Here is a 19,920-nt window from a genome sequence, read left to right as displayed (position 1 = left end):
TGATACACCAGAGGCGACAGCTCTAAGGCTACACAGGAAGCCTAGCTTCCTGTAAAATGTCACGAAAAAGTTAATCTGTGAAATATGTATTTACACTAATTCCAAATCGATATTTTGTGCTAGAAAGTGCTCAGCTTTACGGCTAGTTCGTTCTGCAGTTATTTTTTGCTGCCTGCGACCCTGTAGAGCACGATAAAGTGGCTAGAGATAATGATGAGATCATAATCTGATCATGTTGGGTTTTTTTTGTTTTGTTTTTTTACCCCACAGAAGCCTGTGGAAGCACGACCCATTGAAAACCCATTGATGCTCAGTGTCTCTGTAGTTTAATACCACCACAGTTTATGGTTTGATCTTAGTGTAGCAAAGCTAGATATTTATTGGACAATATGCTTTTAAAACATAATTAATGGAGAGTCGGCGACAGTAAGGCGGGACTTGACACTGGGCTTCTGTATGATGATTGGAGGAACTCTCAAATCTCTTTTGAATGTCATATAACAGACAGTGTTTGAAAATTGTATGTCACGTCAGAGGGATTCAAGCTCAGTCCATGCAGTGTCTTGGCAAGTGAAGTAATGAGACTAGCTGCTGCTCATTCTTTTCCTACCAATATACAGTTCCTATTTCCATTTGTATATACTGTAAATAAAAGTGTGGAGTTTTTGAGTTTGTTTTCATTTTAGTTCAGTAAAGGCTGTTTATTTTAACCCAGGCATCTATCCATTATCCATAACTGCTTATCCTGTGCAGGGTCGCAGGCAAGCTGGAGCCTATCCCAGCTGACTATGGGCGAGAGGCGGGGTACACCCTGAACAAGTCGCCAGGTCATCACAGGGCTGACACATAGAGACAAACAACCATTCACACTCACATTCACACCTACGGTCAATTTAGAGTCACCAGTTAACCTAACCTGCATGTCTTTGGACTGTGGGGGAAACCGGAGCACCCGGCGGAAATCCACGCAGACACGGGGAGAACATGCAAACTCCGCACAGAAAGTACCCCATCGGCCACTGGGCTCGAACCCAGAACCTTCTTGCTGTGAGGCAACAGTGCTAACCACTACACCACCGTGCCGCTTAAGCCAGGCAAGAAAGGGGAAATCTAACCAGCTAGCTGTCTATCTGTTTTTTGTGCAAAATGGCAAATGTTGCTAATGTTGTGGACCTGATTTTGGAGAAGACATTTGATACTCTGTCTTCCAAGGAGAGGCTCAGAATTAAACAACAGGGCACATCAATTTAATTCAAAAGTCAGGGAGATGCAATCACTCATTTTAGCTGTCTTGGTATGACAAAGTAAACCGGTTAACTGGGAGCGCTTTGACCAAGAGAATGTACTGTTGGCCTTGTCTCTTAATTATACAATCCCAGGGATGTATTATTTAGTCAAAACTGGGTTTTGGAGATTTAACCAACATTGACAGGGCATACAAAAGACATGAGAAAAGCAATGAACACTTAAGTTCATGTGCATGCTTAAGTTTACTTGGCAGAGTCAGAGCAGAACATGGCAGAATTCACATATAAATAACTACAAATTGATAAGTGACTAATGACAAATAACAAATAATTGAAAAATTTTATTACGTAGACCTAAAACTGAGCTTCCCCTATTTCAAAGACCACCAGCTGCCACTCAGTGCGGTTTTAAGAAATATAGAACACTTGGAACACTGATCTACAAATCAAATTAGTTGACAAGACTATTGTATAACTGTTGCATCAAAGAATGTAGCAGAATTCTTAAATGGCTAATTCAACATTGTTGCTCTGATCAAGCTTTCACTGGTGTCCAAGGTTGCCAGGTCTTAGCAAGCATTTTCACCCCAGAAACCACACAAATGCCTGAAACATCCCCCCCCCCCCCATAAATAAATAAATAAATAAATAAATAAATAAAAATTGGCCATTGTAAAAATCACGAATGCATGTACACATTTCTGATTTGTTGGTTTAAAATTAGCCCAGAAACTAGCAGTATGCTAGCTAAATTTTTTAAACCCTCGTAGCCTCATCAGATTCGAGACATAAAGGAGCTACCTTTTCAGAGAAGAGAACGTGTGTTTGATTAGGTTTAAATGTTTATTACATCTCGCATAATACAATTTGTAAATTATGATCAATACCCTGCTTTACGATGCAGTCTGTTTGAGATATCGAATCAAGAGCATCGTATCAAATAATAGAACTGTGGTTTGGGAAGAATCTGGCGATGTGATACGTGTCATAATACAGGAGTTATGATTCAGTATATTGCGATATATTGAGATTCTTTCAGATTCAGCCATCATTGGTAACATTACTAGTCAGCTAGGTTTGCTAATGCTAACATTAGCAGCTCACCTTTATGCTACTTCCTGTCTCAGTTTATGTTGTTATGTTGGAGTAGAACAGTCAAACAGCTGAAGATAGATTACACCACTATTATCTAGCAGTCGGGGTTCAAACATAACACAAAATGAAATACTGTCTGCCATGAATCTTTGTATGTAAGCTATTAATTAAAAATCGATAGTGTTTTTGAGAATCAATACAGTATCACAAAACGTAATACTGTGATAGACAAGTGTATCGATATTTTCTTACACCCCTATCGAATGATGCGATATGATACCTCAAATCATTACAGCTCTAGTAGTGTATATATATATATATATATATATATATATATATATATATATATATATATATGACATATGTTGGACTGGAGTATTTTCAACACCTAATCATGAATCTAACCCGAACATTAGGCTCAGTAAACACAAGGAAGTGGTTTACACTTTCAGTGTTGGGAGGGAAAAAACAATCTAATTTGAAATCACAGAGAGAGAAAGAGAGAGGCATTCTAAATTGAATTTGAGTTAATCCCCTGTGCAAAATCCAAAACATGCACATCTAGACCTGATAATTCACAAAAGGGAGGAATAAAGGAGGAAGTATGGAAGGTGCATGCTGACAAAAGAAGGAAGTGTATCCTAGAGAAATAGTGCACAGTAAAATCCCCCTGCACACTCTCAGAAGGGGTTCCCTCCTTGCAGAATGACAGAATCAAGGCATCCTCCACCGCGTCCAGAATCCAGATAGCTTTCTCTATTCTGTTGCCATGGGCAACACACATCTCTCTCTCTCTCTCTCTCTCTCTCACACACACACACACACACACACAATTTGTTTTGTTGACATCTTTCCAGAAGGGATCCGTGGTTCCAAAGCTGGTGGCCTGCCATGTTCCCTTACCTCTGGATTACTGAACTACTCTAAGGTTATAACGATATACATTCATATCCCGCTCAGTGTGAGCCAGATCATTATTTGATGATGCCTAGATTGACAATGATGAAAGAAAGCATCTGATCGGAACCCTTTTGGTTTCTGGTGTGGTGTTTAATTAGGCTTACACTGCACAATATGTTTTTGTCTTGCACAACTTCCTCTATTACACTCTCCTTTCTCTTTTTCAGGCGAGTACACAGTGATGACAGCTCACTTCCATCTGAAGAGAAAGATTGGATATTTTGTGATTCAGACATACCTCCCGTGCATCATGACAGTCATCCTCTCACAAGTCTCCTTTTGGCTTAATCGTGAGTCCGTTCCTGCCAGGACTGTGTTTGGTGAGCACTGTAATATAATTTTTTTTCCTTTCTATTCTATTTACAGCATACATTTGAACATGTGGTGATGGTATGTAGAGAGAATATTATTTATATTATTATTTATATATGTTATATGGCACAAGCTGCTACTGGGAAAATCATGCGCTCTGATTGGTTCCTTGGTGGGCAGAATTTTCCCATAATGCCCGTGGACGATTACGGACTTTCTTTTCAAAGTGCTGGCTTTCAATGTGGTAAAAAACAAACAAAAACAAAATGACAAAAAAGGTTAATTGGAAATCAAACACAATCAAAAACGGCCGAAACACAAAAGACAAACAAGAGTCACCGAGTTATTCAAGAAATGAGCAATGAAGAGCAGTCAGAAACCGCTAACTGCAAAAAGAAGTTCAGCTTTGAAACCGGTAGCTGTTTATTCTGCATGCGTGACTCAACTACGTTACAAATATGACGTGACTAAAAGCAGTGTCACACCTCATTATAACGACTGTCTATTTTAATCTTAGAAATAAAAAAGCCCACAAATACCCCACATCACTGACCAACACCGGTTCCACATGGCAACCCGACAGGACCGGGCTGCCCGAGCCACCCATGGGGCCCAGGCAGAACAGGGATGAGTGAAGTAGAGAGAGGCAGAGAGAAAGAGAAGGGAGGAAAGGAGAGAAAAAAAAATAATATTGTATAATTGTATTGTATATGAATATATCAATAATAAAAAAAAGAAATAAAAAAGCCATATAATAAACTCCTTATTAACATCACTTGCTCAGTCTCTACGGGAAAATATCACATCTCTGTCTTTTTGGCTTGATCCGTATTGTCAAGACTCCGGTCTGATATTTTCCCGTAAAGACCTTATGCTCAGTTAATAAGTAGTTAGTAAATGTAATATTATATGCTTATATAATAATATGTTGGGCTGCACAGTGGTGTAGTGGTTAGCGCTGTTGCCTCACAGCAAGAGGGTCCGGGTTCGAGCTCCGTGGCCAGCAAGGGCCTCTGTGCGGAGTTTGCATGTTCTCCGCGTGGGTTTCCTCTGGGTGCTCCAGTTTCCCCCACAGTCCAAAGACATGCAGGTTAGGTTAACTGGTGACTCTAAATTGACCGTAGGTGTGAATGTGAGTGTGAATGGTTGTCTGTGTCTATGTGTCAGCCCTGTGATGACCTGGCGACTTGTCCAGGGTGTACCCCGCCTTTCACCCGTAGTCAGCTGGGATAGGCTCCAGCTTGCCTGCGACCCTGTGGAGGGATGAGGCGGCTAGAGATAATGAGATGAGATGAGATGAGATGAGATTATTATATTAATATTGTATTCGTAAATAATTATTATTAATGTTATTGTTACAGTGGTGCTTGAAAGTTTGTGAACCCTTTAGAATTTTCTATATTTCTGTATAAATATGACTTAAAACATCATCAGATTTTCACACAAGTCCTAAAAGTAGATAAAGAGAACCCAGTTAAACAAATGAGACAAAAATATTATACTTGGTCATTTATTTATTGAGGAAAATGAGCCAATATTACATATCTGTGAGTGGCAAAAGTATGTAAACCTCTGCTTTCAGTATCTGGTGTGGCCCCCTTGTGCAGCAATAACTGCAACTAAACATTTCTGGTAACTGTTGATCAGTCCTGTACACCGGCTTGGAGGAATTTTAGCCCATTCCTCTGTACAGAACAGCTTCAACTCTGGGATGTTGGTGGGTTTCCTCACATGAATTGCTCGCTTCAGGTCCTTCCACAACATTTCGATTGGATTAAGGTCAGGACTTTGACTTGGCCATTCCAAAACATTAACTTTATTCTTCTTTAACCATTCTTTGGTAGAACGACTTGTGTGCTTAGGGCCATTGTCTTGCTGCATGACCCACCTTCTCTTGAGATTTAGTTCATGGACAGATGTCCTGACATTTTCCTTTAGAATTCACTGGTATAATTCAGAATTCATTGTTCCAACAACAATGGCAAGCCGTCCTGGCCCAGATGCAGCAAAACAGGCCCAAACCATGATACTACCACCACCATGTTTCACACATGGGATAAGGTTCTTATGCTGGAATGCAGTGTTTTCCTTTCTCCAAACATAACACTTCTATTTTGGTCTCATCCGTCCACAAAACACTTTTCCAATAGCCTTCTGGCTTGTCCACATGTCTTTAGCAAACTGCAGACGAGCAGCAATGTTCTTTTTGGAGAGCAGTGGCTTTCTCCTTGCAACCCTGCCATGCACACCATTGTTGTTCAGTGTTCTCCTGATGGTGGACTCATGAACATTAACATTAGCCAATGTGAGACAGACCTTCAGTTGCTTAGAAGTTACCCTGGGGTCCTTTGTGACCTCGCCAACTATTACACGCCTTGCTCTTGGAGTGACCTTTGTTGGTCGACCACTCCTGGGGAGGGTAACAATGGTCTTGAATTTCCTCCATTTGTACACAATCTGTCTGACTGTGGATTGGTGGAGTCCAAACTCTTTAGAGATGGTTTTGTAACCTTTTCCAGCCTGATGAGCATCAACAACGCTTTTTCTGAGGTCCTCAGAAATCTCCTTTGTTCATGCCATGATACACTTCCACAAGCATGTGTTGTGAAGATCAGACTTTGATAGATCCCTGTTCTTTAAATAAAACAGGGTGCCCACTCACACTTGATTGTCATCTCATTGACTGAAAACACCTGACTCTAATTTCACCTTCAAATTAACTGCTAATCCTAGAGGTTCACATACTTTTGCCACTCACAGATATGTAATATTGGCTCATTTTCCTCAATAAATAAATGACCAAGTATAATATTTTTGTCTGATTTGTTTAACTGGGTTCTCTTTATCTACTTTTAGGACTTGTGTGAAAATCTGATGATGTTTTAGGTCATATTTATGCAGAAATATAGAACATTCTAAAGGGTTCACAAATTTTCAAGCACCACTGTAATATTTTATGTAAAGATAATATTATTTACACACACTTTGACATTACACCGAGGGAATGTCTCAGGTGTATACACCTGACATTATGTCCCCGAAACTGTAGTACTAAAGCAAAAGCTGATTCCCTCCAGCTTCCCCCAATCCACACTACTTGTTGAATCTGAATTTCCTGTAACACTAGAGGAATCTGTCTCTCCTTCTCAAAGCAATGTCATGTGCATTTAAAATATGAGCAACAATGAAAGATACATTTTAACAAGTCATCTATTCAATATGATGTATGATGCAAAATAATGCAATGTAATGAGATTCAACACAGCACATCTTTTATCACTCATAAATACTTTACAGTTGTCTTAACTAATACTAGTAAGCATATGAGAGAGAGAGAGAGAGAGAGAGAGAGAGAGAGAGAGAGAGAGAAGGTTATACCGTATTGCAATTGGATACAGTGGTAGCATCCTATTTGGAATCCTATTCATTATCAGGTTTATATTCTAACAGATACCAGTGTGGATCCATTTCATCAGGTTTTTCAACTGTTATTTGCTCTTCATTATGCGGCATTTGATGTGGCACTGTTCATGAAAAATGTTCACCAGTTTTATTCTCTTGCCTGATGTTTCAGCATTTTTCCAGACCTCAACAAGAAAACGTAGCGATTCATCCTAGCTCCTTTCTACAGAAAGGTGTCATGCACGTCATCCATGAATGCAATCTTCTACATTTCACTGGCTGACATATTACCTGGGAGGATCTGAAGGTTGCCATCAAATCTGTTCTTGAGTGTTCCTCGTGCTCCCACTGTCACTGACACCACTCTTTTCTTGGCGTTCTGGATCCTGCTGATCTCAATTTCCGGATCTTTGTAATTTGAGGGGGGTTTCAGTCTCCTTGAGCCTGATTTTCGCATCACCTGGAATGGCAATGTCTGTCAGCAGGCATATCCTGTCTCACTTATTGTGGAGCACTGCATCAGGAGGGTTGGGTAGTATCATATGGTCAGTGTGGATAAGCTCATCCCACATGAATGTAGTCATGTTGATGAAGACTTTATTATTATTACATTTTTTACACACGGTATTTGATGTTATACCTGGCTCATCAGTCTTTTCATCGGGCCACTACCCATGACCTAAGATGACAAGCCACTCTTCTCTAAGTCTAACCTTGTTTTTATTTCATCCAGCCTTTTCTTCAAATTAAATTTCTTCATTCTTTTCTTCATGTTCATTTAATATCCAGGACTTTTAGAAATGCATGAGCCATTCCAAGCAAACAGGTTTTCCGTAATACATCCACACCCAGATTGATTCCTCTCTTTTCAAGGTTTCTTCTTACATTACTTGTAACTATGCCTAAAGCTCCAACGACAGTAGGTAGAATCACAACTTTTTCAATTTCCTGCTTTTGAGGATTTCGTATTAGTAGAGGACCTGGGTTAGATATGTATGCACATAATTTAGGAGAGGATAACTCAACTGTTATAGGCTGATTCGAACCCAAGGAACAACTTGGGATGTGTGCCAAAATTGCTATCCAGGGCGAACAAGCCGAAAATTACCAATCCAAGATGGCCGCCAATAGTCATATTGAAAATATCAATTTTTGAACCACTCACCACAGAAGTATGTGCAATACCTGATTTTATGGGTTTTTGGGTATGGGGAATCCATTAGTGACATCATTTTCATGACTGAAGGTAAAGGGAACAAGTTATGGTCAAGGGCAAGGTAAAAAAAAAAAAACACAAAAAATTGGCCAAAATTGCAGTTTCACAGAAAACATGAGAAAAACAGAATAACCCTACCTCAAACATGAAATCATGGAATTGGGAGCGCTATGCACATAGTTTAGGAGAGTATAAGAAAACAAGCATTTAATTAATGTCAAGAAATTGTATTTTCAATCATACTATTATGATCAGTGGAATGTTAACTTAAAGTGAAAAATACAAAACAAAACTTATTACTTTAGTAGGCAGCAATATCTTGAGAGCCTAAATGTTTAACATCTACCAATACAACTTTTAACATCACATTATTACTGTTTATGTGTCACATAAACCAGGATCAGGAACATGAAGAGTAACACAATAATAATACCATAATACCGGCGGCCATCTTGGATTGGTGATTTTCAGGCTGTTTGCCCCAGACAGCAATTTTGGCACACATCCCAAGTTATTCCTTAGGGTCAAATTAGCCTATAACATTTGAGTTATCCTCTCCTAAATTATGTGCATACATGTCTAAGCCAGGTCCTAGACTACATTTCAAATCAGTATAATGCTCAATCTTTTCTTTTTCTTTTTGAATCACTCTTGTATCAAATGGACAGGCTACATCAAGTACGAAACAGACTTCCTTTCTCTTGTCCAACAAAACGATATCTGGTTTGTTATGTTCTATTTTTCTTTGAAAAATCCCATAGAATCTTAGTAGCTTCATTTTATAAGACCCTTCTTTCCTTTTCTACAAAATGTTCATAGCTTTTTCCACAACAACTGAAACCAAATTTCACCAAATTATTACCAAACCAAATTATTATTATTATTGTGAGTTTTTCCTTCATGTCCTGTTCAGTTCGCTCACAGAGCCGAGTCCATCCCTTGGACTTTGGGCTACCATGAGGGTGTGATGTATCTACTTGATAGATAAGGTCTTCCTTAATATGTGAACAGTGCTGAGGAGGACGATCTTTTGAATTTCTTGTATCTTGATGTTACCAGGGATTTTGTTGGTGTATTTTTCAATCCCTTTTTTGACCAGACCGAGAGCACCTATTACCACTGGTATGGTTGTGGTCTTCATACCCCATATTCTCTCAATTTCTGTTTCTACTGTAGATCTTTGTACTTGGAGAGTTTTTCTGTAGTTTTTAGAGAAGTGGGGGGGGGGTTTCGGTGGAGACAGACATATCAATGAGCAGACAAACTCTTTCCTTCTTGTCCTTCACTACTATATCTGGTCTGTTGGCCATAATTTCTTTATCAGTTTGGATTGACATGTCTGAGTATACAAGCTTCATCATTTTCCATTACAGTTAATGGCTCACATTCATAGTATTTGTCTTTGACTCTGCTGTTATAATGCTTACAGACATCCCAGTGGAGGTATGTTGTGGCCTCGTTGTGCCTTTGTACGTACAGTATTCTGTTTTGGCTAATTCTGAGACTCCTGAGACTAGATGGTCTATTGTCTCTTGCTATTTATTGCATATCCTACACGGCGGCACGGTGGTGTAGTGGTTAGCACTGTCCCCTCACAGCAAGAAGGTTCTGGGTTCGAACCCAGCTGCCAGCAGGGGCCTTTCTGTCTGGAGTTTGCATATTCTCCCCGTGTCTGTGTTGGTTTCCTCTGGGTGCTCCAGTTTCCCCCACAATTCAAAGACATGCAGTTAGGTTAACATGGGGTGGCCTTGGGCTGAAGTGCCCTTGAGCAAGGTACTTAACCCCTGACTGCTCCCTGGGCACTATAGTATGGTTGCCCACTGCTCTGGGTGCATGTGTTCACTGCTTCAGATGGGTTAAATACAGAGGATGAATTTCACTGTGCTTGAAGTGTGCATGTGAAAAATAAAGGTTTCTTCTTCTTCCTACACATTGGGTCAGTACCGTCTTTCAAGATCCTTTTTCCAATAATAATTTGTCTTGCTGCACTGGTCTTGAGCTGCAATAATAAACCCTTCAGTTTCAGATTTTAGGCCAGCTGTTCTTAGCCATTAGTTTGTTTGGGCTTGATCAACATCTTTGTCATTGACTTGTTTTGGGTACTGTCCATGTAAAGGTTTTTCTTCCCATTTACTCTGTAGTTGTTCTAAAGCTTGATGTTTAGCTTTCAACTTTGTTCTTCAAGCATAGACGGTGGCTGGCTCGTTCTCCACTATTTCAATTTCTGGTGTGTTTAGCTGTCTTCTGAATTTGGTAGCTTCATGTTTTTTTCGTTCTTTCATGGTTTATTATTATTATTATTATTATTATTATCATCACAATTTTTTTCAATAGAGAGAAAAAAATGCATTTATAATTAATTTGCCTTACCACTGCAGGATCCTTGTGCCATTCCTTTCTAAAGTGTTCCTGACAATCAGGTACATAAAGTTTTGGCCTGCTCTCCTGGTTACATCACACGCCCACTCCAGTCAATAAATTGGTAGCGTGGAAATGTGCTGAGGGCGTCCTCAATCCACATCACTAAATCACCCGTCAAAGAAAGGCTATGTGCCATAGATAAACCTGTCACAGCATGTTTATGATTTATGACGGTTTTTATAGCTGTAGGTTATATTGTGCTACTACCCTGTGATTCCTGCTTATGACAAAACTCCATGATAATTAATCTGCTGTGACATTTTCATGGGAAGTGTAGATTAGCCAGCTTGGCTCAACAAGACCTGAGTCTGGAATATTTGGGTGTCAAAGATATTATAGAATTCCAGCATGAAAAGTATTCCAGTTTTCATAGCTTTCTTGAAAAGGACAAGAGAATTGTATTGTCTTTATTATACATGTTATAGAGTATATCAAGATAATTGTGATGTGTGTGTGCATGCGCGTGAGAGAGAGAGAGATGCAGAAGATATCAGAAATGCAGGCGACACATGGATATAAAGGCAGCAGAGAGTTTATTAAGTCAAACTGGCAAACAAATCCAAATCGTGAAGCAGAGTCAAAGTCAAAGTGCAGGCGATGGTCAGGCGAGGCAGGCAGAGACAAAGATCATAAACCGAAATACAGAACAATATAAACGAGACCATCAGTGATGGCATAGCTCACTCTGGCCCCGTGAAAAATCAAATCTGGGTAGAAGTTATATGCACCCCAGGTACCCCTACCTTCATGCTAGAAAGAATCAAAATCGGTGAAGAATTGAGGGAAAAGAAGTGATTTGTGTGGAAATGACTTGTTAGGGCTTAATTGAGAGAGAAGAAGCGATTTTCGTGAAATGTGGACAACAGACGGACGATGGACAACACCTGATGGCATAAGCTCATCACCTGTCAGCCGGATGAGCTAATAACCAGGAAGTCAACACTGGTATACCGGCTTGGTAAAGTCAGACAAGGGAACACTGAGCATTTGCTTCACACTTGGTGAGTGCAAACTAGAGTCCTTATATGCACAGTGGTAATCATATGAGATGGGGAACAGGTGTAGCACTAATCAGCATTCTAGAGATGGAGGGTGGCACGGTGCGGGTTGGTTATCGTAGTCCGCGACTGCCATGTTTGGAGGATGCTACAAACTCTGGGAAGTGGAGTCTTGAGTGTGAGCAGGTGAAAACTTGACAGGAGAGATGGCAGAAAGCTGTGTTGAGTGTTTTTAAGACTTATCCACAAATCTGTAGTCAAAGAACATAAGCAGACAAATACAGTGAAAAATAATCCATTTTCATATAAGCAGGAATTCAGGTGTGAGTCAAAAACTGTTTGGAACTAGAAAAATATATTGCCGGTGGTGCAGTGGTTAACACTACCACCTCACAGCAAGCAGGTTCTGGGTTCAAACCTTTCTGTGTGGAATTTGCATGTTCTCCCTGCGCCTGTGTGGATTTCCTCCAACAGTTGGTCAACTGGTGACACTAAATTGTCCTGAGTGTGAAGGCTTTCTGACTCTCTGTGTCCCATGATAGACTGGTGATCTGGCCAGGCTGTATCTCACCTCTCACCCAAAGTCAGCTGGGATTGGCTCCAGCTCTCCCATGACCCGCGATGAATAAGCAACATAGAAAATTAATTAATCAATCAAACATTGGAAACAGGAAAAGAAACATAGTCTGAAGTCATAAGTAGATTGCACTGGGATATGTAACTGTGGTTCTGTGAATACCAGAAAATTGCTGTTGGTGAATATCACTGTACATGCACACACACTGCAAGGCCTTCCAACAAAACCATGAAGTGATAAGACATATAACATTTGCAAGAAATACTATTGTCATACAACCTTCTTGCTGAGTAACAGCACAGAATTATTTGGGTACCACACTGCTAACTAACACCCGGTAGATGCTCAGCTTTCTTGGCCAGCTACCAAAAGACTAACAGGCTTGTGGCTACATCCTGATAGCATGTTCGATTGGTTTTCCCCCATATCAGACACTTTTCTTGGTTAGCTCCCAAGTTAGCCATGGTCAATTGTACACAGTTTTGGCTCTGAGTGACGAATGAGCCATGATGGAAGACTTGTGTCCATGCAACCAGTGTCTTTGTTTCCCCTAGAAGCCAAGGAAGAACACCACCTATGTGTCCATTACCTCATTGTTGATTATTAGTCACATATGCCCATGGCCAGTGATGACTGATAAGCAGAGTAAGAAGCAAAGAAATCAGTTGAATCTAATCCAGTCTCGTTCTAGGTGTATGGATGACCTGGGGTCAACTGTGGCTCATCTGATATTTTTTGATTCTTGAACTGAAGCTCAGAATCTGAGAACTGATTTTCCTTCCTGCTCCTCATTTGAGCAGCAGGAAGTCACAGGGCTGTTTTCAGAGTCAAGTTAAGCAGTGAGGCTTTAATATCATAATTGCGTACATTGGCATTTAGACCTCAGACATACCTACAGACTATCACATAATTCCATGAGCGTTAAGCACAAAGGCCAAGTCATATTTTGGACCTTGAACCTCAGTCCATTTCACTTGTGTGATAGTATTAGTATATACAGTACCAATCAAAAGTTTGGACAGCCCTACTCATTCATAGTTTTTTTTTCTGTATTTTGACCATTTTCTAAATTGTAGAACAATACTGAAGATATCAAAATTATGAAATAACATATGGAACATATATGGAATTATGTGGTAAACAAAAAAGTGTTAAAGCATTTCATATTTTAGATTCTTCAAAGTAGCCATTGTTTACCTTGATGATGCTTTGTACACCATTGGCATTATCTTGACCAGCTTCATGAGGGAGTCACCTGGAATGCTTTTCAATTAACAGCTGCGCCTCGTCAAAAGTTAATGAGTGCAATTTCTTGCCTTCTTAATGTGTTTGAGCTCAAACAGTAAATAATAAAAATACAGTAAATAGCTCTATTCCACAACTGTAGTAATCCATATTATGTCAAGAACCGCTCAACTAAAGCCTAGGTCACAACCGGCCGTACGTGCTCCTACGGCCGGTCTACGTGCAAAAAATGCAAGAAACGCATGGAGGGCGCGCATGAAACGCGCGGAGGGTACGCGTGTGACATGCTGATTTTCGAGCTGTAGACTGGCCGCAGACTGGCCACAGAGGTTCTTTGTCATTCATGTCAAACAAATTCTACGGGCGCTTACGTTTTTTTCAGGTTGCAAGACAAACTTACGGCCAACGTGCGTCTTTCTCCACGAACAAAAAAAACGCAGCGATTTGGGAAACGCCAAAAATCGCACGGCCAAAAAATCGTACGTCCGGTTGTGACCTAGGCTTACCGGTAAGTAAAGAGAAACGACAGCCATCATTACTTTAAGACATGAAGTGGCTTTTAATTCATAAAAATAAAGAAAAAACATTGAATTAGAAGGTGTGTCCAAACTTTTGACTGGTACTGCACTTGTCCACAGTGTTAGTATTAGAGGAGCAGTATTAAGTTCAGCACCATTGTCTGACAGTTTGATATAACCACAATATGTCATGCTGAAATTAATATTTTGGACCGTACATACTGTAAAACTTACAGAATGCCATATGAGGCTAATATTAAATACATACAGTGTCTTGCAAAAGTATTCATCCCCCTTGGTGTTTGTCCTGTTTTGTCGCATTACAAGCTGGAATTAAAATGGATTTTTGGAGGGTTAGCACCATTTGATTTACACAACATGCCTACCATTTTAAAGGTGCAAATTGTTGCTTTATTGTGACACAAACAATAATTAAAATGAAAAAACAGAAATCTGGAGTGTGCATAGGTATTCATCCCCCAAAGTCAATACTTTGTAGAGCCATCTTTTGCTGCAGTTACAGCTGCAAGTCTGTTGGGGTATGTCTGTATTAGCTTAGCACATCTAGCCACTGGAATTTTTCCTCATTCCTCAAGGCAAAACTGCTCCAACTCCTTCCAGTTAGATGGGTTGTGTTGGTGTACAGCAATATTCAAGTTATGCCACAGATTCTCAATTGGATTGAGGTCTGGGCTTTGATTAGGCCATTCCAAGACATTTAAATGTTTCCCTTTAAACCACTCCAGTGTAGCTTTCGCAGTATGTTTAGGGTCATTGTCTTGCTGGAACGTGAACCTTTGTCCCAGTCTCAAACCTCTGGCCGACTCAAACAGGTTTTCCTCCAGAATTGCCCTGAATTTATTGCCATCCATCTTTCCTTCAATCCTGACCAACTTTGCTGTCCCTGCAGATGAAAAATATCCCCACAGCATGATGCTGCCACCACCATGCTTCTCTGTAGGAATGGTGTTCTCAGGGTGTTGGGTTTGTACCACACATGGCATTTCCCATGACGGCCAAAAAGATAAATTTTAGTCTCATTTGACCATAGAATCTTCTTCCATGTGTTTGGAGTCTGCCACATACTGTTGGGCAAGCACCAAACGTGTTTTCTTAAACAATGGCTTTTTTCTGGCCACTCTTCCATAAAGCCCCACTCTGTGGAGTGTACGGCTTAAAGTGGTCCTATGGACAGATGCTCCCATCTCCACTGTGGATCTTTGCAGCTCCTGCAGTGTTATCTTTGGTGTCTTTGTTGCATCTCTGATTAATTCCTTCCTTGCCCGGTCTGTGAGTTTTGGTGGGCAACCTACTCTTGTCAGGTTTGTAGTGGTGCCATATTCTTTCCATTTGGCTATAATGGATTTAATGGTGCTCCCTGGGATATTCAAAGTTTGGGATATTTTTTTTATAACGCAACCCTGATCCATACTTTTCCACAACTTTGTCTCTGACCTGTTTGGAGGCTCCTTGGTTTTCATGTTTCTTGCTTAGTAGTGTTGCAGAGTCAGGGTCCTTCCAGAACAGGTTGATTTATATAGACATCATGTGACAGATCATGTGACACTTTGATTGCACACAGGTGGATCTTAATCAATTAATTATGTGACATATGAAGTGAATTGGATGGATCAGCTCTTATTTAGGGGTTTCAGACAATAAATAACAATTTAATTATTGTTTATGTCACAATAAAACAACAATTTGCACCTTTAAAATGGTAGGCATGTTATGTAAATCAAATGGTGCTAACCCAACAAAAATCCATTTTAATTCCAGCTTGTAATGCGACAAAACAGGACAAACACCGAGGGGGATGAATAATTTTGCAAGACACTATAAATGACTATTGGTTCATTAATAATATCATTCCTTTAAAGTACATGAAAAGGTTTTTTTTTTCTTCCCCTGGATGGTTAGCATCAGAGGAGATGGTATTTTAATCTGAGACGATACTCATCTCAAGGACTGATTTTTTTTTTTAAACGGATAAAGTCATGAATTGCGGCACGGTGGTGTAGTGGTTAGTGCTGTTGCCTCACAGCAAGAAGGTCCGGGTTCGAGCCCCGTGGCCGGTGAGGGCCTTTCTGTGTGGGGTTTGCATGTTCTCCCCGTGTCCGCGTGGGTTTCCTCCGGGTGCTCCGGTTTCCCCCACAGTCCAAAGACATGCAGGTTAGGTTAACTGGTGACTCTAAACTGACCGTAGGTGTGAATGTGAGTGTGAATGGTTGTGTGTGTCTGTGTGTCAGCCCTGTGATGACCTGGCGACTTGTCCAGGGTGTACCCCGCCTCTCGCCCGTAGTCAGCTGGGATAGGCTCCAGCTTGTCTGCGACCCTGTAGAACAGGATAAAGCGGCTAGAGATAATGAGATGAAGTTATGAATTAGTAACTGTAATAAAACTGTTAAAAGGATATGTTATTGCAAGAGTTCGGAATATACATGGTTAATTAGAATTTTAGCCAGAAATAAGGAAGTCTGTGCTGTTACTATGGAGATTCACTGTGGTTTGTTCTTCTAACCAAGTAATAATCTCCTTTTTCTCCTCTTGCTGTCAGCTAGCTTCAGAAGAGGTAGAACTTCACCTTGGGCCTCAGGTCTCATGTGCATCAACAAACCTGTTACACAAAAATCATCATTTTTTTTTTTTGTGAGCACATTTGTTAGACATTTACTAACGTGAATGTGTTATGGATATCTACATTGTCAGCACTCATGTTAGCCACACACCAGCATACATATCTGAATGTACAGACCCCAGGCCTTCATTGACTTTTCATTTTCTCATAATTACAGTATGCAGCCTGCTTTTGTACAAGCTTGTTCTATTTATGCATTAACGCATTAGAATATTCACTTTTAATGATGCACCTGTTATGGCAGTCATTTCTATGGTAACATTTATAGTCCTAGTTTATTTGTAATATTTAATTTTCTTTCCATTATTAACCTCTTAGATGAGTGAGTCATTCTGGCAGTATGAACTCCAGGAGAGAAACACAATGTCCCTTCAGCTCGATGATTAAATTGAGACCAAAGGTTCACTGTGACTAAGATGTGTGACTAATACATTGTGTGGTGCTTTTTTTCTATTTGTGTGATTTCTTTACAGAATGCTGGGGTACATGCTTTTAGCTAATTTACTGAGAGAACAGGAACGGTGAAAGGATTTGTGAAATCTGCGTTCAATGTATCAAGTGTATACACATACTGTAGTGCCTGACTAACTAACAATCCCAGCTAGTGACTTGATTATTATTATTGGTTCAAAGCATATTGTTTGAACTATAAGTGCATTATATCTTCTTGTAAATAGTTATGTGTGAGATTTTTGGATGGCACAATTGTAGTGTGAGGAGTAATTTAGCAATTTTTCATACATAATTGAACCTGAGACACTTAGACAGCAAAATGTAATGTTTGAATAAATGTTGTTGCTTGGCAGTAAAAGAAACTTTATCTTAATGCCAAAGATCCATTTAGCCTTGCTTTGTGTAGCACAGTGGTCAGATGGTGAAGAAAATTTAAAGTGCTTGTCTGCTTTTGATAAATTTTCAAAATGATATATCCTTCATCTTGGATGACAGTCTGATCATATTTCCATTCCTCTGTTGTTTTTCTACACCGTATCTGCTCCTTGTAGGCTGACAAAAGTGTTGGACTCATCAAACCAAAGCAAGCAGAACATCTTACACACATGTAACTTGCTTAGAAAAGAATGTTTATGGCCAATGATGCCAGACTGGTGTCTCAGATAGAATTTTTTTTTTAAAAATGCATATGAATTAGATAAGCTTTGCAATAGATTGGCAACCTTTCCAGGGTATACCCTGCTTCTTGCCCAAAGTAAGCTGGGATTGGCTCCAGCTTCCCCCACAACCCTGACGGATAAGCGGTATTGATGATGGATGGATGGATGGATGGATGGATGGATGGATGGATGGGTTCAGTACTAATTAATCAATTAATTCTAATTAAGTTCTTACTGAACTCTCAGTGGATTCTTTATAATTGATTAAAATAGAGATATGTCATTCATTCATTTTCTATACCACTTATACATTACAGGTCATTAGTCAGCAAGAGCCAATCCCAGCTGACATTGGGTTCAAAATGAGCATATATTAAAAATATATATACCGGTATATATTTTTTTTAAATCTCAGTTTCAACACCAAACATCCTGTCCCTGAACTGTACTCAATCGAACACAGGTTGGAAAGGACCTGCATTCTGCTCTCATCCACATCTCTCACAGCGTCCCAACTCTTTTGGAATCAGGGTTGTAGTTGTATCAGATATAACCCAGATTCACAGTCTTTTTTTGTCTAGTATGTCCTCCGGGTGTGTATATGGAGGCACTAATGGCTACTCTGCTGGCAAGCAAATCTGCTGCAATTCCTGTAAGAGCCATCAGTCATACCTAGATCATAATTATACACTTCCAAAAACATTAATTGTATACTGAAATAACTGCCATCTTCAGCAGCTTGTATGAGAACAAGATCTTTGGCTCCAAACCAATGAATCCTTTGAGGAACATTATGTAGATGAGATGAGCAAACACGAACAAATAGAAGAATATAGTGACATCAACACAACACAGGCCTTCTACAATATCAGCATAGAGCAGGGTACATGCTGGACAAGTCGCCAATCTATCACAGGCCTAACACAGAGACAGACAGCCATTCACTCTCACATTCACACCTGTGGGCAAGTTAGAGTAGACAGGTGACCTAATCCTCAGGTCTTTGGACTGTAGGAGGAAACCAGAGCATTGAGTAGAAACCCAGGCAGGCATGAGGGGAACATGCAAACTCCACACAGAACGGCCCAGGCTGACTGGCAGGTTCAAACCCAGAACCTGAGATAAGTCATAGATTTCTAAAAGCTAAAAAGAAGGCAGGACCAAAAGAAAACAAAAACAACTGAGGCGTTTGTTTGGCAAAGTGGCAGATACATCATTGTGCTTTTCATTTTAGGAGTAGTTTTGGGATATTGGGCAACCCCATACAACAATGCAAGTTGGCCTAACGAACCTTTAATCTTTTTATGACTGTTTTAATCAGAGATACACATTTCATTCGGAGCATATCTCCTTGTAGCCAGGGGTTTTAGTGTGGGAGATTTAAATATCATATTTCTTCATCCAGTTATACAGGGTGTTTCAAAAAATTTAGTATTATTTGAGATGTAAATATCCCAGAAACTACATTGTCGAGGCAAATTAAACTGAACAGGCTTAATGTTGAGCAATATAAGATTTATTCCTTAAAATTTGAATGAGAAATTCAAAAGGTATGTGGATTTCACAAATTTTCAATATGCGCACTGCCTGAGACACAGAAACACAGACACACACAGACAGCCTTCCTCTTTGAACTTTTTGTGCCATGTCCAAATCTGCATTGCAGTTGGTGCATTTTTAGAGAATTCTCTCATAAATGCACACTGCACGGTCTTGTTCAACTGTGTTTGAGTGTACTCTAACACACAAAACGTCTTTTCTTTTACAGTGAATGGCATTTCTATACCTAAAAAGATAAAACCAAAAAACATTAAACATAACATTTTGACCTGTTTCCACACATGCTGTTAAAATTTGAGGTCAATTGAACGAGAATTGGCAAAGTTATTAGATTGTGAAATGATGTAAAAATTTTGAAACACCCTGTGCACTGAAGTCCATGAATATGCAAATTAGCTCATCACATTCAAACAATTGCGTTTCTTTGTTTTTAGCTGTTTCATGAATAAGATATTTGTCAGACGCAAATGAAGAAACAAATGCATTTGCACTTGTATAATGTGGCTAAAATGTGTCTGAGACCTTTTTAAATGTGTCTGGAAAGTGGCTTGAGTGAAAATAAAATGTCTTTCATTTTTTGTGGATAATCTCCACGCAGATATACGGTGGTGCTTGAAAG

General features: G+C 39.8%; 1 protein-coding gene across 1 annotated transcript in view; it reads left to right on the top strand.

Annotated features, from left to right (window-relative positions):
• The window catches only part of LOC132890179 (gamma-aminobutyric acid receptor subunit alpha-2), a 120,556-nt gene that overhangs the window by 76,742 nt on the left and 23,894 nt on the right, over window positions 1–19,920 (top strand). The window contains exon 7 of the mRNA XM_060926968.1: window positions 3,470–3,622. Coding sequence (XP_060782951.1) covers window positions 3,470–3,622 — 153 coding nt within the window. The remainder of the gene's footprint in view (window positions 1–3,469; window positions 3,623–19,920) is intronic.

The sequence above is a fragment of the Neoarius graeffei genome, chromosome 8 (assembly GCF_027579695.1).
Source record: "Neoarius graeffei isolate fNeoGra1 chromosome 8, fNeoGra1.pri, whole genome shotgun sequence".
Classification (NCBI taxonomy): domain Eukaryota; kingdom Metazoa; phylum Chordata; class Actinopteri; order Siluriformes; family Ariidae; genus Neoarius; species Neoarius graeffei.
Note: the sequence above shows the minus strand (reverse complement) of the source record. Positions and strands in the feature narration are given on the sequence as shown.